This window comes from Sus scrofa, chromosome 12 (genome assembly GCF_000003025.6).
Source record: "Sus scrofa isolate TJ Tabasco breed Duroc chromosome 12, Sscrofa11.1, whole genome shotgun sequence".
Classification (NCBI taxonomy): Eukaryota; Metazoa; Chordata; class Mammalia; order Artiodactyla; family Suidae; genus Sus; species Sus scrofa.
The window spans coordinates 55435034-55459946 of NC_010454.4; the positions used below are offsets into that span (position 1 = coordinate 55435034).

General features: G+C 43.1%; 2 protein-coding genes across 9 annotated transcripts in view; one reads left to right on the forward strand and one right to left on the reverse strand.

Moving 5' to 3' along the window:
- ADPRM (ADP-ribose/CDP-alcohol diphosphatase, manganese dependent) overlaps positions 1 to 24913 on the forward strand; it is a 101049-nt gene that overhangs the window by 11942 nt on the left and 64194 nt on the right. For 2 of the 7 annotated variants that reach the window (XR_002336847.1, XM_021066274.1), the window contains exon 4: positions 724 to 10242. The exons of 1 other annotated variant lie outside the window; for it this stretch is intronic. Coding sequence is in view for 5 of the 6 variants with exons in the window: in XM_021066274.1 (XP_020921933.1) it covers positions 724 to 1034 (311 nt within the window). In the remaining variant the exon portion in view is untranslated. Of the gene's footprint in view, positions 1 to 723; positions 10246 to 11734; positions 12827 to 24913 lie in introns of those variants that run through there. 4 more of the 7 variants (XM_021066276.1, XM_005669245.3, XM_021066273.1 and 1 more) reach the window with 4 other exon arrangements.
- On the reverse strand, positions 3166 to 19879 carry TMEM220 (transmembrane protein 220). Of its 2 annotated transcripts, XM_003131997.5 has the most exons (6): positions 19427 to 19879; positions 18721 to 18750; positions 14770 to 14830; positions 12826 to 12949; positions 11498 to 11557; positions 3166 to 4956 (listed from the first exon to the last, which is right to left on the reverse strand). In XM_003131997.5, exons 1-6 carry the CDS (start codon positions 19517 to 19519, stop codon positions 4821 to 4823), a joined length of 504 nt encoding a protein of 167 aa, XP_003132045.1. In that variant the 5' UTR covers positions 19520 to 19879; the 3' UTR covers positions 3166 to 4820. The 2 variants fall into 2 exon arrangements, with proteins under 2 accessions (XP_003132045.1, XP_020921938.1); XM_021066279.1 differs by lacking the exons at positions 12826 to 12949; positions 14770 to 14830 and having other exon boundaries at positions 4670 to 4956; positions 19427 to 19598.

Sequence of the window (24913 nt, forward strand, 5' to 3'; positions counted from 1 at the left end):
CCCGTTGTGGCTCAGAGGTTAGTGAACCCGACTAGTATCCATGAGGTTGCAGGTTCGATCCCTGGCCTCGCTCAGTGGGTTAAGGATCCAGCATTGCCGTGAGCTGTGGTATAGGTTGCAGATGCAGCTCAGATCTCACGTCATTGTGGCTGTGGCGCAGGCTGGAAGCTACAGCTCCGATTCGACCCCTAGCCTAGGAACCTCCATATGCTGTGAGTGCGGCCCCCAAAAGACAAAAGAAAAAATACATTGAGTGTTTACATAAATAACATAAACCCCATTGCCCCATCCCTAAACTGTTTTATTTAGAAGGAGTTCTCTCTGCGTGCAACGCGCGTTCACGTGGGGAAATCCTCGAGACTGGGTCCCAGCAGCATCGGCCTGCTCTCCGGCTGCCGTGGCAGACCCCCGCCTGGGCCGCCCTCCGTCTTCCCGGGTGTTGGGACATCTCGAGACCCTGCCGGCAGTAGATCTCAGGGTTTCCACCTGTACAGTGGCCTCTCCTCTCCCTTCTCTGTGCTCCAGAGACACGGCTGGAGATCATCTCGTTTCTCGTGTGTGCGGATTCTCTCTGGTCTCCGTCCATAATGAGTAGCAAGATAGGTTTTCTTGTCCTGAGTACGAGAGGTTTTAGCCTTTTTTTTTTTTTTTTTTTTTTTTTTTTTTTTTTGGTGAAAGGTACTTCTTAATTGGCTCTTAACTCTTCTTCTCTTTAACTAACAGGCCATCTTCCCATTTTCCCCGAGGCCTTGAACAGTGTGTGCCTGGCCTGGAATTACAGAGACGCCCTGGCCGTCATTTGGTCTCACAAGTGTGTGGTGTGTTTCTTCGCCGGCCACACTCATGATGGTGGCTACTCTGAGGATCCGTTTGGTGTTCACCACGTCAACCTGGAAGGGGTTATCGAAACGGCTCCCAGCAGCCAGGCTTTTGGCACAGTCCATGTCTATCCTGACAGAATGGTGCTGAGAGGGGAGGGCAGAGTCCCGGACAGAATTATGAATTACAAGAAGGAAAATGCCTTCCCTCGTTAGTCCGATTGTGTTTTGTTTACTTTTATAGAAAGGTAGTGCCGTAGCTTTGTGGTTTTGTTATGCCCCCGCCCCCCGATACTCAGTCTCATTGTTTAGTATCCTGTTTGCAACAAATAGCAGTAACCGGCTTCAGTGTGTGTTAGCTCAGAAGATACTCTGAAATGTCATTTTTGGATAATATATCCCGTGCTGAAATTGGAAAGAAAATGAATGAAAGTAGCAAACTGAGGTGGGAGATAATAGTCCCTTGAAACAGACTCTATTTGGCCTTACCTAAGACTTTTTTTTTTCTTTTCTTTTCTTTTTTTTTTTTTACTTTTTATAAGAAGAATGTATTCATTCACTACATTAGCTATGTAACATAAAATTTATAATAAAAAATCCATAAAATAAGCTCAGGTAAACTGTTTCTGTTTACCCAGCTGTGTGAATGAGCTTTGGACATTTTTTGCTCAGAGCACCCATCGTATTTTTATTTTTACAAATTTAAATTCTTGTTTTGTAAAAAAAAAAAAAAAAAAAAAATCACTAGTTACTTCACATGTGAATGAATGGCGCCCGCATTCACACAGGTGAACGTGTGGTCTCCCATGCTGACCTCTTAGCATTCCAGCCAAAGCAGGACCCAGTGCCGCTGCAGCTGTATGCCGGCCAGCTTCCCGTCTGGGCCCCCAGCGGGTGCTGTGTGCCCTGGACTAGGTGAACAAGTTTAGCCTTGACCCCCTTTATAGACAAATGGAACATGTCTTGTTGAGTTGTCATATATTTGAAGGCTTATTTGCAGAAACACCCGATGGCAAATGGGGACTGTTTAGGTGGTTAAAAAAAAAAAAAAGAAAAAAAAGAAAAGAAAGAAAAAAGTGTGATTCAGGGCCTAAAAATCAGGAAGACAAAAAACCAATACTAGTTGACATAAGTGTGCCTGCTGAGTGCCGAGGCACTTTGGGGGTAAGAGGTTTGTTAGTTTCCACTGGCTGCTGTAACATATTACCACACCTTGGTGGCTTAAAGGACGTATGTGTGTTCTCCTGCAGTTTTGGAGCGCAGAAGTCTGCGGTCGTTTGCGCCGGGCTGAGATCAGGTGTTGTGGGGCCATGCCTTCTCAGCAGGCGCCAGGGGAGACTGTCTCTTTGTCTCTTCCAGCTTCTAGAGCTGCATCTCTTGTACTCCTTGGCTCATGCGCCTTCCTCCATCTGCACAGCCAGCAAGGGAGCATTGTCTAATCTCTTGCTGCTTCGCTGCCACATCCCTTTCTCTTCTTCTGTCTAGGAAGCCGTATTTCCCTGCCTTCCTGTTAATACGTGTGATTACACGGAGGGCCCATCCAGATAAGCCAGGATCATCTCCCCATCTCAAGATCCTTCAGCACATGTGGGCAGTCCGTTTTGTGCTGTGAGGTCACAGTCATAGGCTCCAGGGAGTAGGATTGGGCATCTACTGCAGAGATGACTGTAATCCCCTCCCTGTGTTCACTGCCTTTCCATGAGTTAAGAGAGATCCACAACCCTGGACACAAATGTGGGAAGAGAGAACTGTGGGAACATGGAGGCGGAATCTGGTTTTGTTTGGAGGGGAGAGGGATGCCCTGAAGAAGGAAGCAAAGTGGTCTAAAGAGGCGTGGAGGTGCGTTTCAAGTAGACAGAATAGCAAAGCACCATGGGATATGCTGCGTTTGGGAGTTACCAGCATTGCTATGAGGATTCACCAAAGTGGTGCTGGTGGTGGCAAGAAATAAAGCAGGAAAAGGACAGGCTAGGGCTACGTGGTGCAGAGTCCTGAAGGACGAGCCCAGAGTTAGAGCATAACTTGTCAGGCAGTGAGGAACCCTTGGTTTCTGAGCCAGGGAGTATGTGATGAAATTATGTGTCGTGCAGGCAGTGGATACTGAGAGGCTGAGGCAGGAGAGTGACTGGGAAGAGAAAAGATTGTAGGGGTGGGAAGACAGGGTTTGACTCAAGATAGAACCATTAAACTTAGGAATAATACTTACATTCAACTGAAAAGTAAAGTTTAAAAGCAATTTCAGTAATACTCTCTTCAAGTTAGTGCCTTCTGTGTGGTTATGGAGATACAAAAGGAACTGTATCGTCGGAGAATTCGTAGAGTGATGTGGGAGATGCAGACATGATGAAAGTTTATCTTGAACATTATTTTTTATTTTTAATTAGAACATTAGAGGCTTTTAAGCACAGAGTCAAACATTAATTGGAGAATGGGTAGGCCCTTCTGCAGAATTTGCAAGTAAGTCTGTTTCTTTATGTCTGACTGATAGTTACACCAAAGGAGGAATGAAAACCATAAACGTGCAAGGTTGATATACACCAGAACACTGAAATCCTTTATATGTACTTCATTGACCCCTAAAATACATTTCACTTTAACATCAACTGGATTTTTTTTCCCTTTACCCTCATCGAAATCTTGATAGAGAATTTCTGATTCTTCCGTGGCTACTGTTTAAAACAAAGAACATGCATACCTCGTTTAACAAATATTTATAGACTATTTAATGTCGTATTAAAGGCAATAAAAAATGAAGAGACAAGCTCCCAGACTGATTTTCACTTTCTTGATATATGTTTGGCACTAATACTTTTTTGAGTCAAATATTTCCTAAATCTCATGAAATGGTATCGACTGTGGAGTTGGATGCTGGCATGTGTAAAAGAGTTGCCATCCATATGCTCTAAAACAGCACCGCACAACAGGGCTATAACTTGAGCCATGTTAGTAATTTGAAATATTTTAGCAGTCGCATTTAGAAAAGTAAATAGAAGCTGTAAAATTCATTTTAATAATATATTTTATGTACCCCAATACATCTAACATTATTTCTACATGTAATCAATACAAAAATTGTTTACCTTCTTTTTATACCAAGTCTTCAAAATCTGGTGTGTATTTTAAACTTATCATCCATTTACTTGGTCACTAGATTTTCATTGGCAACACTTGGTCTGTGTTCAGATATAAAATTTGCAGTTGAAGTGGATGCACACAGGCAAGTTGTTCCAAACAGACTTCTAACAAGTGTTCCAAACACACACGTTTTCTGGTTCACTCCACAGTGTAGCCACGAAGATGGTCGTCTTGCCAGAGTAATTTCTGGCTTTCATTAAAAAAATAGGCGTATAGATTTTAGTCTTATTTTTCATTTATCATGTACTTCATATTCCCTATTTCTTTCTTTCTTAGTCCCAGATTCCTTTTTTCTGGCTAACTTGGGTTTCTTTCCAAGACATGCTTGTTCACTTGGTTCGCCTGGAGTCCTCATTTAATTCACGGCACTGTACCAGTGCCCTATAATGTACAGTCCTCTTTTGAACGCCTGTTTGTATCCTTCTATACCCCTGCTTCCCTCTGGGTTATTCCGTGCAGCACCTCGTATTTTCAGAGTGCTCTCATCTAGTTTCATCCTTGCAGCTGTAGAAGTCGGAGGTCTGGTATTAATCCTGTTTTATAAGGAATTACCCACAAGAGGTTTATGTATTTGCCAGAGTCACATGGACAGTGATAAAGCTAAGTCAGCATTCTGTTTCTTAACATTTGTTCTGCCTTTTCTACTACACTATGACACCCCAGAATGTCAGACACATGTCTCTTCCTAGACCCATCCAGTCCTGTGTTGTAGGCAGCCTTAAAAAGTTCTTAGGATTTTTCTTTTTCAATCATCTCTAGTATTAATTGAAATCACCTCAAATAAACCCCTAAGAAACTGGCTTATTACAACCGTGTTTATAAGAAAATTGCAAACCCTCATTTTAAGAACAGGATTCTTCGTGTCATTTAAATGACTGTCTTGCAGTGAGCTGGCCAGGAGGACCGCATCTCCTTGTTGACGTATATGTAGACCCATGAGATAAATGGGAAAAGAGCAACTGCGATAGCAATGGCCAAGCGAATTCTTCCACCAGCTGGATTCCTGTCAAGACATGCAAACGTTATGAATAAAAATCCAATGAAATTATGAATTTCCTTGGTAACAAATAAGATCGAATTTGGTAAAATAGATCATTCCATTTTTGTACAATCTTTTTTCTTTTTCTTTTTAAAATTGAAATATTCTTTCTTGTAGTTCTCTCTATGTTCTTACTGCAAATTCTTGGCTTTTTAATGTGTGTTGCACGTGGCTTTTCCTGCTTTACTTAATGATGTCTTTGCAGGAACTGAAGTCATTGATTAAGCCATATTAAGATGGACCTTCTCCTAAAGATCTTTGTGTCCTTTTAAAGAAAACTTTTCCTCTTCAAGGTTTTCAAAATACTAAGTTTTCTTCCCTAAAAGTTTTACTGTTTTGCTTTTCACATTAGATCTGTAATCCCCCTACAGTTGATTTCTGTGAAAGTTGTAAGGTATATGGGTTGTTGCACTTTTCTCCATGTGGGTATTCCATCGATCTAGTGCTGTTTATTGAAAAGGCTGCCTTGCTTTGCCACCCTGGAGTGCTCCGTTGTCCTGAGTCAAGGGTCTGCAATATAAATACGGATCTGTTTCTAGATTCTTTTTCGTTTCGTTTGTTTATCCTTTGCCAATATGGATTTATCTTACACTACCATAGGATAATTATTTAGGTGTCTTTATTTTAATACTTAGGTCTTCTTTAATTTCTCCCATGTTTTATTTTTATCATTTTGCATGTAGAGATTTTGCATATCTCTGTTAGATTTATTCCTGGGGAGTTGGTTTTTTGATGTTATAAATAGTAACTTTTTTTTTTATCATTTTCTGTTACTTGCTGAGAAAAATACAGCTCATTTCAGTATATTGACCTAGTATCCAGCAATTATGCTAAAATCACTGATTTGAATCACTTTTTAAATTCTTTTTTTATGTTCTACATATGCAATTACATCATCCAGGAATAAGGAAAATTCAAGTTTTCCTTTCCAATCCCTGAGCCTTTTATTTCTGTTTCTTGCCCTAGTATTAGCTGGGACAAGAGCTAGAACAGTGTTGAGTAGCCGTGGCACCAGAGGCCATGTCTCCTTTCTGATCTGAAGGGGAAGCTTTCAGCTCACCCCTGAGTGCTTTGGTGCACACACCCTCCCTTTATCAGAGTGAGTTCCTTTCTAGATCTGTTTTCTGTGAGCTTTTATCCTGAATGGATGTTGAATTTTATCAACATAGATTGAGAAAACAGGTTATTTCTTCTTTTATTCTGTTATTGTGGTGAAAAACATTAGTTGGTTTTCGTATGTTTAACTGTTTTCCTAGAATAAATCCGCCTTGGTGCTTGGGTCATATATCACAGGACTTGATTTGCTAAGAGCAGTTTAGGGTTTTCCCATTTGTGCTCATGAGTGAGATTTCTGTGTGATTTCTTTCTTTCCTTTCTTTTCCGGTGATGTTCTAGTCCAGTTTTGGTATCCAGGTTATTCTGCCCTCATAAAATGCACTGGAAAGTGTTTCTCCTCTTTCTGTTCTCTGGAAGAGTGTGTTGGAGGTTGGCGTTGTATCGCCCTTAAATGTTAGGTAGAATTCTGCAGTTATGGCATCTGTCTAGAGTTTTCTTTTAAGAAAAATTTATATTATGTACTCAGTTTCTTTAATAATTATGGGACCATTTTGAGTATTTCTTTTTGTGTCAGTTCTGATAAATTATCTCTTTCAAGGAATTTGTCCATTTCATCTACATTTTAAAATTTATTGGCAAAAATTTGTTCATAATATCCTCTTAGGATTTTTTAAATGTCTATCACATATGTAGTAACTTTCTCCTCGTCATTCCTGTTATTGTTATTTATGCCTCCCCTTCCTCGCTCTCACTCTAATTATTTTCCCTTTTTAGTCTTGCCAGGGTTTATCAGTGTTATTAATCATTTCAGAGAATGAATATTTGGCCTTCTTAATCCTTTATTTTTTAATGTTGATTTTTCATTTCATTGGTTTCTGCTTTTAGGTTTATTGTCTTCTTGTTTCTTTGGGCTTAATTTACTGTTCCTTTCCTAACTTCTTCAACTGAAGAATTCCTAACTTCTTGGAAGCTTAGCTTATTGATTTTCAGCCTTTCTTTTTCTTTTTTAATATATATATTTAAGGCTATAAATTTCCCTCTGAGCATGCTTTTTAGCCACATTCCACAAATTTTAATATGTAGCATTCTTATTCAGTTCAAAACATTTTCTAGTTTTCATTGTGATTTCTTCCAAATGTTATCTGGAGATGTATTTCCTAATTTCCGAATGTATGGTGATTATCTAATTATTATTTTTGTTAATGATTTCTAGCTTAATTGCACTGTGGTCAAAGAACATGCTCCATAGGATTTCAGTTCTTTGAAATTTTTTGAGACTTCAGGACTCAACATAAAGTCTTTTGTGTGATTATTCAATATGTACTTGAAAAGAATGTGAATTCTGCTATTCTTGGTGCTGGTGTTCTGTATAGGCCCATTGGGTCAAGTTTCTTATCGTGTACCTCAGGTCTTCTATATATTTATTGATTTTTTAATCGTGTTCTATTAGCGACTGAAAAAACAGTATTAAAGTCTCACAAGGTGATTATAGATTTTTTCAGTTTTAAGTTCTGTCAATTTTTATTTTATCTATTTTGAGGTTATGTTATTAGTTATATATACTTTTAGTAAGTGGTGTTGAGATCACTAGATAGCCAAAAGGGAAAAAGATAATATTGGATCCATCCTTTGTACCTTTACATTAGGATAAATTCTAAACAGTTCAAAGATTTAAATGTAAAACTGAAACCATACACATATTAGGGAAAAACAAAGGTAAGTTACTTACAGCCTGTTAGGAAGGAAAATTTTTCTAACTATGACCCTAGATCCAGAAGCAGTAAGGAAAAGGATTGATAAATTTGGTTACATTAAAAAAAAAATTTTTTTTTCATGGCAAAGTATGCTTTCCATAAGCAAAGTAAAAGGACAGTAAGAAACTGCCAAAAAAAATTGTTAGATTATATTGCAAAGGTACTAGCCCTAGTTTGTAAAGAGCTTCTAAAAATGGAGAAGACCAACAACCTTAGAAATTGTTTAAACTGTATCTCTTAGAGATGAACCAACATCTACAGAAAAAGAAATGCAAATGGCTTAATCATATGAAAATATGCTCACCTTTGCTCCTATTAAGAGAAATACAAATGAAAACTACCCATTTCTCAACTATCTGATTGGTAAAAAATTCAACATTTTGGCAGTACACTCTGTTGGCATTATTTTTAACACCAAAAGATTGAATATAATCTGAATGGCGGAGGGCTGGAGGGATGAACTGTGGACCCATCAGCAGAATAAGGAAAGTCTTTATATTACCACAGAATGATCTCCAGGAAGTAGTAAGGGGAAAATCAAGAATACAGTTGTGTATAATGTACTACTGCTTATCTCAGACAAGCAGGAGTACCAATAAGTGCACGTATTTGCTCCACTAAGAAACCATGGAAGGATAAACCATAAAAGTGAAAAAAGGTTCAGCTACAGAGAAAGGGAGGATGTTTAGGGGATAGAGAAGCTGGAGTTCTTTGAATGTCCCTTGTCTTGTAGATTTGACTTTGGAACCATGTGGATATTTTACATAATTATAAAACAAAATTAATCTATTTTTAATAAAGTACCCCTAGAAATCGAAAATAAAATGAAATAAATGAGCTTAACTGCGTATTCACCTAGTGGGATTAGCACACAGACTGAGTATTCCAAGTAACCTGAGTGTCTCCCCCTTGGAGAGATGTTCCTTAGCAGCAGCAACACAAACAAAACACCTGTTTTTAGTAATCATATTCTTATTCTGAGATTGTGTTTATATTGTGGGATGAGTCAAATGAGTTATGTTGAAGTCATTGAGGCTAGAGATTTTTTTGACATGATTCAAAGGAAATACGGATTTAAGATTGCTGACAAGGTTAAATGAAAACTTGTGTTCTTGAATTTGAATTGCTAGGATCAATATGAACTCATAAAGTAAATATATATATATATATAAATATACCTATATGTTTTATCTTTAAATGTATATCTTCATATATGTAACATATATGCATATATGTTTGTTCCTCCCACACACGTGTATGCACATATATGTGGATTTCCTAGTATTCTCTACCAAAAAGAACCAACCCAACCCAGTAGCAGTGAGCACCAACTGTGCCCCGAATATTGACCTCTAAGGATCATTACCTACTGAAAGTAATGAGGGCTTTTTGGAAGAAACAGTCGATTCCAGGTTGATTCCAAATCTTAGCTTGGAACAGTTTGTCATACCAGAAAGCAGGAAAACAATCAAAGCTTACTAGGGTCATGTCAAACAGAATTCCAGAGCCAGTCTAAATCAGTGCCACTGGTCAAAGATGGGACAGTTAACACATCAATAAAGATAATAATTGCCACGGATTGAAAAACATTACCTGTGTTGAAATCCATGACTTTATAATGGTAATATTAAAACCACAAATCAGCCAAACACAGTAGTCACTTTTGGGAGATGTCCAGGCGAGAAAAACTCATTATTCTGAAAACTGGTAAATTAATATAGAGAATCAACTTTTTCCTCTTATGGACTGTATCTCAGAATAGTCAAAGAATTGATAAATAGAAGTTTGACTTTATAGAAGTTTTCCAGACAATAATCAACAAGTGGTATAATTTAGAGTGTTGCCATTTTGCACCTCAAATGAATTAACGGATTTAGGCAGCAGTCATCAAAGATTTTATATTAACGTTACGGAGAAACAGCTAGATATTATGTACAGTATGATGGAAGTACATAACACCACATGAAGTGGTCTTGCTTAGTGGTGATGATGATGAGAAGAAGAAAAAGAAGAAGAGGACCAGGATCTGGCCAAGCCTCTAGATCACCGATTTATCGGAAATACAGAGCACAGAGGAACAAGCATTTATAATACAACTGTGGAAATGTGAACACTGGCTGAAAGACTCATAATACTGAAGAATTACTGTTCTTTTGTTTTTTGTGTGTGATAGTGGTAGAGTGGTTATGTTTTACGTGCTTATCTTTTGGAGATACATACTGAAATATTTAAGTATAAAACAATATGATGTCTGGGATTTATTTCAGCATGATCTAAGTGTGAGAGGACAGTGACGATAAAGCGAGATGGGATCTATAATGACAATTACTGCAGCTGGGTAACGAGTATATCTGAGTTCATTGTATTTGTCTCTCTGCTTTTGTATATGCTTGACTATTTCAAAATAAAAATTGAAACAAGGTTTTTTTTTAATTACTAAAAAGAGTCCTCCTTTCCTCTAATGCTGACGTTATAGTCCACTTCTAGTCTTTCTGTTTCTGTACACTTAAGGGTTCCCTCTTGTAAGCATTATTAAATTGGGTTTTTAATCTTTTTATCCATTTTGAAAACCTTTTAATCTTTATTGGAATATTTGGGATGCTTGTATTTAATGTAATTTCTCTTATATTTGAGTTTATTCGCTAAACATCTGCTTCCTGTTTTCCCTATCTGTCCTGTGTTTTTTCTCTTTTCTTTTCCTGCCTTTTGTACTCCTTTCGTTTTCTTTTCTTTTAATGGTTACCCTAAGGATTACTACATAAGGCCCTGACTTATTTTTTTTCTTAGATACTTTCCTTTATTATATAAAATATTTTAAAAGTATGTTTTATGAAAAATAACTATTATGAAATTAAAATTTTTTTCAATGAATATTTTATTTTATTATATTTTATTTTTTTGATGTTCCAATAGCCTTTCTTTTTTTTTTTTATGCCTTGACTTATTAAAGTCGACTATAAATTGGTAATTTTACTCTTCCCAGACAATTCAAGGACATTCGAGCACTTCTGTTCTATTTGTCTCCTTCCAGTGTATATGCTATAGATGTCATACATTTTTATTTTTATATGTTTAAACCTAGTTTTGTTTATAAAGTTAATATTCACTTATATGTACCCACAGTTTTACGTTTTGTTTGCTATTCACTCTTCCCTAAATCTCCAAGCTTCCTTTTTTTTTTTTCTTTTCCCTTTTTAGGGCCCTACTCACAGCATATGGAAGTTCCCAGGCTAGAGGTCGAATTGGAGCTGCAGCTGCCGGCCTACACCACAGCCACAGCAATGCCAGATCTGAGCCATGTCTGTGACCTACACAGCTCACGGCAACACCGGATCCTTAACCCACTGAGCGAGGCCATATCCCGCATCCTCATGGATACTAGTCAGGTTCATTACCACTGAGCCACAACGGGAACTCCTCCAAGCTTCCTTTTGAAATTATTTTTCTTCTCCCTGGAAAACACCCTTTATACTGGCCACTCCCAATGGTTACCCTCGGCCACACGGGAAACTCGTATCCGTAAAAGTATGAATGACCGTGAAACACTAAAAAAAACTATTGTTAGCTTTCATTAGGAAAAGAAAACATTTCTTTCGGAAGATTCCTCTTTACATCTGTCTCAAGATTCTCACTGGCCTACTTGATCTGACCAACCTTGAACACATCTGATTTTAATTGATGAGTTGAAAACTTACTCTGATGAACTGTGACACAGGCTCATCCATGCTGTGATAATCACCAGACCAAACAGCTCCCTATAAAATAGCACAGATTTCATATTTTGAAGTGGCTGCAAGTGAAATGCAAATCATTCCATTTTCTCCCTGACAGTTGATTCTGCTGATTGTCAGATGACTTCCTTCAAGATATATAGCATGTACAGAATATTTTCAAGTCTGGCTGTGATTCATAAATTCCTTTTTTTTTTTCAGGTATTTTAAAGCCCTATATGAAAATAAATTTCACCTTATGGGGCAGGTATGAATTTCATGACTGTTTCCCAACTTAAAGGTGAATGAAAAAAACAACAAAACAAAAAAAAAACCCCAAAACAGAGAAAAGTCACTTATTTCATGTCATGAGGAGGAATACTTCAGCCAAGAAGACAGTCCCAGATTTGATCAGGCAGTCTTTTTACATTGTTTTAAAGGGGTCAGTGTTAGGCAGGTTGAGCTGACATCAGTAATTTAAGTACATTGCAGGGGATTGGGTCACGTGTTCGTGGAGAGGAATTATGTGCAGTCTGTCTAATGATTTTGTGGTGGGTATATGCTTCCAGAAATACGTATTAAAAGGACATACCTTTCACATAAGAGTAGAAAATAATCATAGTTGCCTAAGTACCCCTGGAAGCCCCACTTTGATTTCACCACACCTCGTGGGTTTCACGTTGGTGGAGGTGATTCAGACCATTTGATCTGTGTTCCCGTCGTCAGCTCACTGACCTAGTTTCCCCGAGGACTGGGGCCTGTAACGAAGCAGCATCTCGCACCACAGTGGTGGTGGTGCTTAACCTCCAGGTCTCTAAACCGTGCTGTCGGCAGATGTCAGCAGTGGGATGGAAAGGAAAGGAAGGGGACTCTCGGGCCAGGGGGTCAAGGGTGGGAGCAAAGGAAGAGGTGACAAGTCAAGCGCCAACCGTGGTGACAAAGGGAGGAGAGGACATGCGACATACAAGGGCCAGGCTGACCACACTTGTAGATAAGATTTGGGCTTGGACCAAGGCTGACTCCAAAGGCTGGCAGAGCTCAACTCATTAAACGGGCCTATTACTATCTGCTCTCCTCGCTCAGGACAAGGGGGCCACCTGTAATGCAGCATGCAGTGGCCGTGGACCATGGCAGGCAGAGCTGCGTTTGAATCCTGGCTCCATTTCCTCAGCTTCTTCAGCCTCTAAAGGAGATGACCTCTTCCCTGCTCCTCATGGTGTTGGGGGAATTGAATCCTCCTCAGCATCACAGATAAAGGAAGAGAACTCTCAGTTCTTCCCCACTGCTTCCATAGTGTGAAAATCGCTGCTCACCTGCCTTCTTCCTCGTGGAAGATGTTCTGTTTTGTATGAAGCAAGAGGTTGTATGCCAAGCCGGCAGCCCACACGATGCAAAAGAGGATGTGTATTGTACAGACACTCTTCCAAATAAAGCTACCTAAAAACAGACACACTGGGGCTGTTAATCATGGAATCACATCCCAGAGCAAAATGGTCTCTTCGTGCTGGCTTTGCCATAACCTGCCTTCAGGGAAAGCGTTTAGAAAAGGCTGAGGGGTTTTCTTTTGACTTGAGGGACATCATAGAGGTTAAAGCAATATTTATAAACTTAAGTGGACATTTATTATTTTGGTTGCCCGGCATCTTCCCTTCCTATGACAATGACCCTTACTGTTTCTGGGATCCACCCTTCACACATTCCCTGTCCATGTGTCCCAGACGACTGGACCTTCGAGAGCTCAACCATTGTATTCCGTCCCCTCGGTGACCATCCTTTGTCTCGGGATGAAGAGGTGCCGAGTCAGGGCCAACAACTCCATCCCCAGCTTTTGTGGAGCCGTCAGGGAAGTGGCTTCTAGACTCTGTTGCACCCGTGGGGCAAAGACGTGAACTTTGAGCAGGAGGGCTACCACGTGGATCCCAGGACTGAAGTGCAGTAGACGTGGAACTAAGATTGCAGGGACGTTTTTGTTCTGCGACACCACAGGTGCCTGAAGCCAGCACCACCCCGGGGCCTTTTCAGTACAGGATCCTAATTAGCTTGCAGGCCATTGGAGTTGGGTTTTTTCCTTGCTTGCGGCTAAATGGAGCCCTAACGGATACACCTTGAAGGTGTAAACAGAGCTCAAGGGTCCTGAGCACGAGGGACAAGATTTCTCCACACCTAGATGGGCATCATTAGCTTTATTCTGAGGCCCTGAGAACTTTCAAGACCCCTAGAAGCTGAATTTAAAGAAAGTGAAGAGTAATCTGCAGGACTGTGAGTCCTCATTAATAAGAGAACGTTGATAAGCCATGTAATCTTTTTGTTCTTGTTATAGGACACTCTTTCATAGAATGAAACTGTCCAGTGAAGGTTTATTGAGTTTTTAGGGTCATAAAAGGTGAAGCAGATATGTTTTTGCCCCTCATTGAGGTAGGTGGCCTGTGGGCCACACAAACCAGCTATTTTAAGTGAGTTTTTTCTATGTATCCTGACCTGGGATGTATATGTAAGGAGTCCAAGGTTACAGAACAAGTACATGATAAAGCCTCTATTTTACAGCCTTTCATTCACTCAGCAAGCATTAGGTGCCCATCATATTCCTGGCCATGTCTAAGCTAGGCTTGAGTTGGACAGGATCCTTCTCTCAAGGGGTTTACAGCCTAGGAGGAGGAAACGCACGGAAGCATGCAAGACCCTGGTGGGGTTACTGTGACCTACATGGGGAGGTCAGGGAGAGCATCACTTATCAGTGAACAAATCTTGAGATTTTTTTTCCCAGACCTTATAGACAGTTTCTATACAAAAGAAGCAGTTTAGATACATAGGTGTTGATGAATTCAAAATCTGAAAATGATTAATAGTCATATGGGGAGAAGAATTTGTATAAATACATAGTAGACATTGTTCACCACTGAGTGGAGACACAGGGTTGGCAGTTTGATGGTTGCCAATTTTCCATTAGCTTGGTGGCTTAAGAAATCAATGCGATGACCCAGGAAGCCTTTCTCTCCTAAATGGCATAACTCTTGCTCCACATCAGCCTAAGAGATCGTGGGTTCCAAATTGAGAAAGACTGTCTTGGTATGGCAAGTCCTCAGTGGGTTTTCCTGAAGATGGGTGAGGATGATCTAGCTTAGAATTCGCCTCCTCTGATGATTAGAAATGAGAAGAAAGACCTGAGAGCTCCATTTTTCTCTTGGGAGTTGGGCAGATAGACTCTTACTGTTAAAAGGAAATTTGCTCTATCTCCATTCAGAACCGAAGGTTCATACCTGTGACAAGAGGGTTAAGTCCAACCAGCAGGGTCAGCCCGGCAGGAATCGTATACACAACCTTTTGGTAAAAGAGGAAATTATGTGGGTTAAGAAGAATGCCCAGTATAAGAAATGGTCAGAGGCATCTGTGGCTGCCTTGCTTTAGGATTTACCTCTAGCTTTCAGTAACAGCTGAGGAAGCCATAACCTCTGCTTTAATAGCACTTACTTACTATGTCAAGCTGTCAAGCTATATATATATATATACACACATATATATACACATATATATACATATATATACACATATATATACACACACATATATACATATATATACACACATATATGTACATATATACATATATATACACATATATACATATGTACATATATATACACATATACACACATATATACATATATACACACATATATATACATATATACACATATACATATATATATATACATATATACACATATACATATATATACACATATATATATATATATATATATATTTGTGTTTTTTTTTGGTGCACCCATAGCATTTGGAAGTTCCCAGACCAGAGATTGAACCTGCACCACCGCAGCAACCTGAGCAGGCAGTGACAATGTCAGATCCTTAACCCACTGTGCCACAAGAGAACTCCTGTCAGGTTATAATCCTGTCTGCCTTCCTCCTAATCTGTAAGCTGCTCCAGGAAAGACATTCATTTCCAAGCTCTAGCATTGAGCAGAGTTTGGGCTCAAGACACAGTGACCTCCTAATCTCTCCCAAACAACATCCATGCTTAAATGGTCTTTTCCTACTTTTCAAAAAAATGCCCTTTGAAAAGTAGGGCACGAGCAGCCATAATTAGCTACATGGCCTTGCTGGGTCTAACCCCAAGGACCCATCCAGCCCCATGGTCCACCTCTGCAAGTGAGACCACAGAAAGGTTACCGACAATGTATGAATCACATGTGCCCACTAAGATCAGGCTCTTCATTTGGAAACTGCTGATAAGTTGGTTTGGAGTTAGGAAGACTGGCCCTGCCAGATCCTATTTTTAAGCCTCATTCACAGCAAAGCAGGCAAGAGTCTAGAAAAACCTGTTGCTTACATGTTGTGGGCAGAAGGCAAGTGGGGGGTGGTAGAGGCAAGGGGGCTCCCCCAGAAATGTAGCTGCATAGCCACATCGATTGTGTTGCTTAGTTAGAAACCTTTAGTTTATTTGGAAGTTGTCAGAGCTGAATTTAAGGAGTTTGCTGTCTTGACCCTGGGGAGAGAGAGCATCTGGATTGTGGACTGTTCATCTTCCCTCTCTGTCCCTGATGAGGACTGGAATTTCAGCCAGTGCAGACATTTGCAAGGACGGTCATGCTGCTGAGGGTTAGACCCGACCTTCACAGGTATATGCATTACCTGGAGAACTTCAGATCCAGAGTTCTCTTTGTGGCTCATCCAGTTAAGAACCTGACGAGTATCCATGAGGGTTCGGGTTTGATTCTTTGCCTCACTCAGTGGGTTAAGGATCTGTGACCTGGTGTAGGTCATAGACGCGGCTTGGAACCCGTGTTGTTGTGGCTGTGGTGTCGGCCAGCAGCTGCAGCTCCGATTTGCCCCCTAGCCTGGGAACTTCCATATAGTGCAGGTACGGCCTTTTAAAAAAAAAGAAGAAGAAAAAATGCAGATCTGATTCCAGAGGTCTGGGGTAGGGCCCAGGATTCTGCTTTCTAGTGACCCAGAGGATGCTGCTGCTGTTGTTCCAAGGGCTACACTTAGAGCAGAAAGGGGTTACTTTCCCCAGTGAAAACTACATGACTTAGCTACTGAGGGAGAGACAGACAGAAGTTAAACACATACACATCCTACAATATTTAACTGTGCTTGCCTTAAGAAATGTTGGGCAGAGGAGTTCCCATCATGGCGCAGTGGTTAACGAATCCGACTAGGAACCGTGAGGTTGCGGGTTTGGTCCCTGCCCTTGCTCAGTGGGTTAAGGATCCGTCGTTGCCGTGAGCTGTGGTGTAGGTTGCAGACGCGGCTCGGATCCCGAGTTGCTGTGGCTCTGGCGTAGGCCGGGGGCTGCAGCTCCGATTGGACCCCTAGCCTGGGAACCTCCATATGCTGCAGGAGCGGCCCAAAAAATAGCAAAAAAAAAAAAAAAAAGACGAAAAAAAATGTTGGGCAGAGATTTTTTAATATGCATTCAAATATATCAGATATCTGTGATTAATAGATTGAGGTCTAAAATCTGATGTTAATGTATTTTAAACACATGAACACAGCTTTTAAACCCAGTAATGGTTTCCCATGGTAGTGGTGCCATGCTAATTCTTATTTAAGTGCTTTTCTCAATCTTGAATGAGATGAGGATTTTTTTTTATGAGCAGAGAGACTGAAAATAAGTGTTTTTCATATACAAGTAAAAACAATGCACAGTGTAAATACTAATGGACTCAGTTGAACCCACTTATGGTCTCGTCCTTTTTCCTTTTGTTGGTAGATTTTTTTTTTTTTTTTTTTTTTGCTTTTTAGGGCTGTACCCACCACAAATGGAAGTCCCCAGGCTAGGGGTGAAATCAGAGCTACAGCTGCCGACCAGAGCCACAGCAGCCTGGGATCTGAGCTGTGTCTGTGACCCACACCACAGCTTACGGCAACACGGGATTTCCGACCTAGTGAGTGAGGCCAGGGATCCAACCCACATCCTCATACAGCAATGGAAGAGATTAGAGGCAGATCAAAGAGTTAGGAGGGACCCTCAAGGGTCCACGTGGGAGGGAATGGAAGGCTAAACAAGGGGTGAGGAAGGATGTCTGTGGGGGCCTGGTGCTTATTACTGTTCATATTATGTTATATGAGTATGAAGTGAAGGGTAAAATGTACAGACACTATATAGAGAAGCAATTAGACCCACACTGTTTCTGTTGAGTTGCTTCGTTCTTTGTTTTTGTTCTTGTTTTTTTTAAGGGATCTCAAAGACAGTGGTGAGGAACAGAGATGTTAGGCATGACAGGTTTTGAGCAAGGGTGACTCAGAATGATTCTGCTGGTGAGGACGTGGTGACTCAGGAGGAAGAGTGGGATCTAGAGGGAAAGACACTGGGCAGAACCTCGTTTGTAATTGAGGAGCCAGTGTGATATATAGGTGGACAGATGTAGCAGTCGTCTGGAATTTCAACATTAACCATTAAGCTGGACACGTGAGACCTGTCTGCAGGGAAGTAACCCTTGGAACTAAGGATGTGGATCCGAGTGCTGAGGAAGAGGCACTTTGATTTGATGCAGGGGCATGTGAATCTGGACAGTAAGAATATTAGAATGTGGTTATATCATATTTATATCCACATATAATACAAAATAAAATATGTAATTCCAAGTGCTTTCATTTGTTGCTCCTCCGTATGGAGGCAACATTATCCCAAAGCCCAAAATCAGCCTCATTGGTGATATCGTACAGTCTTGTGTTTCTGTAGTGAAAGAAACAAAATCCGGATATTTCAAAAAATGTGTGAAGTGATCTCCCCCTCCTCTGAATGGTTCAGTCAGAGCATAGGTTCAATGTATACTGTAAGTTTTATGGGCTTTAATTACCTTTTATGACTGTAACACTGAGTTAGCAGAACCACAAACGTTAAGCCTGCCATTTTCTGGTCAAATATTTGTTGGCGTTTCTGGGTAGAAATTCATGAGGATTGGTTCACTTGACCTTGAGAAGGTCTACTCTGTCTTCAGAAAAGTGTACTCAGCCCATTTTATTCAAAGGAAATACTGCTGAAAGGCCCCCGTGTCTCTGGAACATTCTGAATTCTCTCTCACATACCTACATTGTCAACCTGATCCTTCTCCTCCTAACCTTTTAGGAAAAAGAATTGGCTTTCTAAGTTTTTAAGTACACAAAGCAGGGAGGAGGGCAGTGAGCTCAACTGTGTGTCCTTACACCGTTCTTTCAAATGTGGGCTAGCCGGGCATACTCACCACCCACAGTTCTGCGTCTGGGTCATTCACCTGCAATGCCAAAACATCAGCATTAGCGACATGCAGTCCCGGCCCACTCCAGTATCTGGTCTGCTCGCTACTCATTTCAGGCATTCATTACAGGCCAGATGCTACCGTGGGCACCCAGCATACCAACGGGAGATAGGCACAGTCCAGCAGATCACGAGGGGGCAAGGGGCTTCTACCAGCACGTGCCTTGAGCACACAGCCACACACACATTCTTGTGAAGAACTGAACAAGGGCTCCGAAAAGGGCGAGCGAAGCAGAGTGGGTGTTTGTGTTTTAAGGAATGAGGAAAGCTGTCACGAAGGGCCTGCAAAGCGGACTTGAAAGGACAATCAGCTATGAAGGGTTTGTTCTTCTCCTAGGCCCCCAGCAGTGCTCAGCCCCGCCCCCAAGGCTGCCTTTCTAGAAGGGTGCCGGGGCCGCTTCTGCTCAGGTCCCTGCAAGGGGACACACGCCAAACCAGCGCCTTCCAGCGTGTGAGCAAAAGATCACGTGAACAATCTGTGTCTCAGCTGGGGACAGAGGGGGGGTTCCCGACGCATCACCCTAAGTCCCGTCCTCCCCGTAGATGGCCCGCCCCTGCGACCCCGCCGGCGGGTTGGTCCACACCGCACGGGACCTGGAGGCGGAACTGGGGGCCCGGCGCCCCTTTCCCGCCGCCTGGCCCGGGCCGCTGACCTGCACGAAGGCTGCCAGCGCGAAGAAGGCGCCCATCAGCCAGTTGCAGGCGCGCCACAGGCCCTGCGCCCAGCCCCCGGCCGCAGGCTCCATGATCCGGCAGCGAGGACGGGGCGGGGCGCCGGTGCACCGGGCGGGCGGAGCGGGCGGCGGATCCACCCCGGCCCTTCCCTTCCCTTCCCTCCCCTCCCCGGAAGGCCCTCGGTCGTCCGGGCGCCACTGGCCGGCGCGCGCGCGGGGGAGGGAAGGGAAGGAGCGCCGATCCGGCTCGGGTTCTCTTCTCCGCAGACGTGGCGAGGTGTAGGTATTCTCATGCACACTTCGCAGACGCGGAGACTGAGTCCCAGGGCGTCTGGGCGACTCGTCCAGCGCGCACAGCTCGACGGTGGGCGCCGGAAGGCTTATTGGAACCCAGAGAGGTGCAACTCCAATGCCAGTTTTCACTAAGGCTGCCTAACTCATATTTTTTTAAAAAAATTAAAGGAGAGGGAGGGAGGAAGAAGGAAACAGAAAAATAGAGGCGTGTGTGTGTTGCGCTTTCTGGTTAGTGTTTGTGCATCTCTTTTCAAAGCTCAGAAACTTTCAAAGCCCTGTAAGCATTATGGTAATTTCGTAGAGTGAGGACGGTTATATTAGCATCTCACGCAGCTCACTGCTTTTCTGGAGACAGGCTGTTTTATCTTAATGGGCTTTTATGATCCAAGGTATTTACATATTCTACATATTTACAGTTCTTTCCCCCCACCAAAACCAGCCAAATCTCCACACGTATTGCTTATGAATTTCTTAGGAACTAAAGACACTTGGAATATTCACTGTTCTCCCCTCACTTGTTTGACAGTCTTTCTCTGTTTTGTAATTTACCCTTCTGATGAGTTCTTCCCTGTGCTCATTTACACATCCATAGGCCTCATCAGTTTTGCTGTTCTGAAGAGTCTTTATCACTGCACATCTTGAGCATGTGCTCACCAATGCCACTGCATCGGGAGGCTGGGAGGCTGGGACTTTAAGGAGATAACTATGATTAAATAAAGTCATGGGGGGCGGGGGCTAATCTGATGGGGCCGGGGCCCCTTAGAGGAGACACATCTCCCCCTCTACCCTCACGGTGGGAAGGCTGGCCATCTACTGGACAGCGGGAGGGATCTCACTGCAGACCAACCCTGGTGGCACCTCTGTCTAGGCCTCCCCATCTCTAGGGCCCCCAAGGGTGGTACATTGTCACTACAGGAGGAGCAGATGCTGAGCCCCCTCCCACCCAGACTGGACATGGCAGCCAGTGACCCATATAAGACACAGCCACAGCTCAAACCTCTGCTTGCAGGCACCCCTCCCTCCTCCCTCCCCCGCCGCCATCCCGCTGTCCCTCCAGCTGATCCAGGCACAGTCCTGAGCACTGAGTGTGGAAGGTGAACTAAACAGGTGACCCCAACTGGCAGTCTTGTGTGCTGCCTGTGGCCCCGCCGCCCTGGCTGCCAGTGGCTCCGAGGTTAAAGCCTCACACTTGGAACACTGTCCCCGAGGTCTGGCCTGGCAGCTGCCACTTCTGCCCTGTCCCCTTCTTTCCCCACCAGTTGTCACGCACAGCACCTTCTGGACAAGGCCTTCGATGGCTCCTCAGCATGGCTGGAACACTCCCCCCCCCACCGCCACTGTCCTCACTGTGGCTCACGCACACTCTCAGTTCCTTGAGCCACCCTGTCACATGCCCTCAGCAGCTGTCCCAGCTCCCCTTGCAGCACCGATCATAATGGCAGTGAAACAACTAATTGTGCTATTTGTTGTTTGGTGTCCATGTAGCCCCTGGACCGAAAGTGCCATGACATCTGCACCTGTCTGTGTTTCCCGGTGCTCTCCCAGTGCTTAGTAGAGCAGAGCAGGCTTTGGGAACTACTGGACGTGAGTGCACAGGCATGAAGGCAGGGCTCGAGTCCTGATCAGCATCGCACATCCTTTAGATATTTTTATTCCCAGTGTCCAGATGTGGGAAGTAGGGTGCAATAACTGGCCCAGGGGCTTCCGGTTAGGAACAGCTGGGACTGATCCAGGAACCCAGAGCTTTCTGATTTCACAGACGAGGCTCTTCACAGCCATGCCTCAGACCCAGTTTTCTTCAGAAAATGAGCAGATTCTTAACAGAAAGGCAGAAGCATCCTAACTAGAAATTCATTAGAGGATAATTTCTTCTATTAAGATAATCATTGCAATCAGCAGGAGGATGGATAAACAATCTGTGATGCATCGTTAATGAGATACGAGTAGCACGCAAGGAAAAGCGACTACCAGTAGCAGGCTATTGCATCGACGAATTGCAAAAGCATTATTCTGAGCTAAACAAGCCAGACACAGGGAATTCATGCTCCAGGATTCTATTTATGTGAAATTCTAGAATAGGCAAAGCCTTTGATGGTAAAAAAAACATCACATCAGCGGTTGCCTCTGGGTGGGGGTGGGAACCAAGTGGGAAAGAGCACGAGGGGACTTTCTGGGGCGAATGTTCTGTATCTTGATGAACGTCTCAGGTACCCAGGTGTGTATGTATTTGTCCGAATTCAGCGTTTGTGTGCATGTGATGATGTGTTACTTTATCAGTTTGCAAACGTTGTCTTGAAAAAAAGAAAACCTCCTGGAACTCCCACTGTGGCACAGCAGGTAAGCATCCGGTGTTGTCTCTGTGGCCAAGAGTGTGTTACCCCTAGCCCCGTGCAGTGGATTAAGGATCCCAGGTTGCTGCAGCTGGGGCTTGGATTCGATCCCTGGCCCGGGAAATTCCATATGCCACGGGACGGCCATAAGAAACAACAAACTCTTGAGCAAATGTTGAACGCTAGTTAATGATATACACACTGAAGTGTTTAGAGATGAGATGTACTGATAACATCTTTCTCTAACTTCATAATGCATCAAAAAAGAAGACGGATTGATAAGGACAAAGGGATGACTAGATGGATAGAGGTGGGATAAAGCAGGTGGAAAAAAACGTTAAATGTAGGTGGTGGTATTTGGGGGGGTCACTGTACAAAACTTTCAAATTTATGTTTGAAAATTTTCGTAGCGAGATGTTGAAAAGTAAAATATTGTGAGCTGCAGAAAAAAAAATTTCTTTTCAAAAGTAGCTATTGTTCACTATAATTGGTTAGACAATCCAAAGATGCAGGAATAGGAGTTCCTGTTGCGGCTCAGCAGTAGCAAATCGGACTAAAATCCATGAGGACGCGGTTTTGATCCCTGGCCTCGCTCAGTGGGTTAAGGATCTGGCATTGCTGTGGCTGTGGTTCAGGATGGCAGCTACAGCTCTGATTTGACCCCTAGCCTGGAAACTTCCATATACTGCAGGTACGGCCCTAAAAAGACAAAAACTAACCCCCCCCCAAAAAAGATGCAGGAATAGAAAATTGCTCATTGTTGTTTTACGTTAGTTTCAAGAGGATGATAGGCACTGAGGCACAGAGAAGGGCTGGGCAAGTTGGGACCAAGTGGGACTAAACCTTGTCAGGACCTCGAAGACAAGGCTCCTGGTGGGATTCTCTTCTGGCTAGAGTGGTTATAGAATTTGATGCTGAACAATAGACAGCAGCCACCTCCTCCTGTAGGCATCAAGGGTGGCAAAGTTCGTCCTCAAGACTCGCTCGCTGATGGTCTGGTTACATGTTTTTTGTTTTTTTTTTTTTTCAGTCTTTTTTCGAGCTGCACCCACAGCATATGGAGGTTCCCAGGTTAGGGGTTGAATTAGAGCTGCAGCAGCCAGCCTGCGCCACAGCCACAGCAACGCCAGATCTGAGCCATGTCTGCGACCTACACCACAGCTCACGGCAACGCCAGATACTTTAACCCAGTGAGCGAGGCCAGGGATTGAACCTGCATCCTCATGGATACTAGACAGATTTGCTTCTGCTGAGCCACAATGGGAACTTCCAATGGTCTAGTTAGAAACAATGACATTTTAAAGCTAAGCTGAGGGAAAGCCTAGTAAGTTTTAGAAGTAAGAACAATGAAAATGAAATGCCAGGCTTATGTTTTGACCTGGATCAAGCTAACTTTCTAGAAGGACTGCCCCCTGGCATCATCCCCTGGGTGATAAATTCAAGGTGGCCTTCTCAGGGGCTGTGGCGGGAGGAGCCTGAGTGGCTGGGGCGCGATGACTTTGGTGGCAGAATGGATCCATCCACAGTCCGTTCCTGTCTCTACCACTCATTGCTTTCGTGGCTCTGGGTGTATCACTGAGTCTCTCTGGGACTGTCTTGTCAATTCCAAGGTTGATCCCTGGTTTTCTGCAGCTCCATTTACTTTGATCAGGCTTTTGATCAGGCCTCCTTGAAATACTTGCTTCCCTCAGACGGGTGGGGGACAGGGGACACCCATCTTTCTGAGGTCACTCACCGCCACTCTTTCTCAGCCTCCTCTTCCCAGTCACACGTTGAACTATCCTTTACTCTGCTTTATTTTTCTTCTAAGTCCTTCTTGTTGCTTGATGTTGTGTATTTATTTACTCCTAGTTATTTATTTTTGTCTTTTGTCTTTTCAGGGCTGCGCCTGCAGCATATGGAGGTTCCCCGGCTAGGGGTCTAATCGGCGCTGTTGCTGCCAGCCTACACCAGAGCCACAGCAGCACCAGATCCGAGCTGTGTCTGTGAGCTACACCACAGCTCACGGCAACACTGGATCCTTAGCCCACTGAGCGAGGCCAGGGATCGAACCCGCAACCTCATGGTTCCTAATTGGATCCGTTTCTGCTGTGCCATGATGGGAACTCCCTATTTACTCCTTTTTAAGTAGCCTGTCTCTTCCTACTTGAATGTGAGCCCCACGTGAACATGGACGTTATGTCATTTACCCATCACTATATCACCAGCACCTGCAACAGAGCCTGGCACACAGTAGCTTGCCAGAAAAGATGTATGAGGTGAATGAACAAGTGAACAGATGCCTAGCTCAGTGCTGGCCTGGAAAATGCACCCACGGAATGATTTTTATCACCATAATGGTGGTCCTTTATGGGGAAAAAGGACAGACTTCTTGGGGGGAGTCCCAATTCTGGTGCCATAGTTGGGAGCTGAATGGAAAAATCCTTAATCTCTTGGGCAGGTTCATTGTGGGTGTGGGTCGGTTGCTTTGCTGACCTGGAAGCTAGTGTCACAGGACCCAGAAATGACTGCCCTCACTTCCTGGTCAGTGGTCTCTCCTCCTGCCTCAAGCCCCTCCCTCACTTGGCTCCTGTTTCCCTGTTTCTGCCTGGGGAGCATTTCTTTGAAATGAGCATCACTACCCAGAGCACAGAGCTTTCTAGGCACAAGACAGGGCTATTATACATATCAACAGTCGGTTAAAAGGCCTGTCATTAGTCTGCTAGTCATGTTCTGACCTTAGTTCAGCTTGGATATTGGCCCTTCTTATCTCTGCAGAACTATGTGTACAGCCCCGTTCCACCTGCAGCAAGTGGGGCCTTTGATCTCTGTGACGAGACCTGGCTTATGGCTTGTTTAAAAA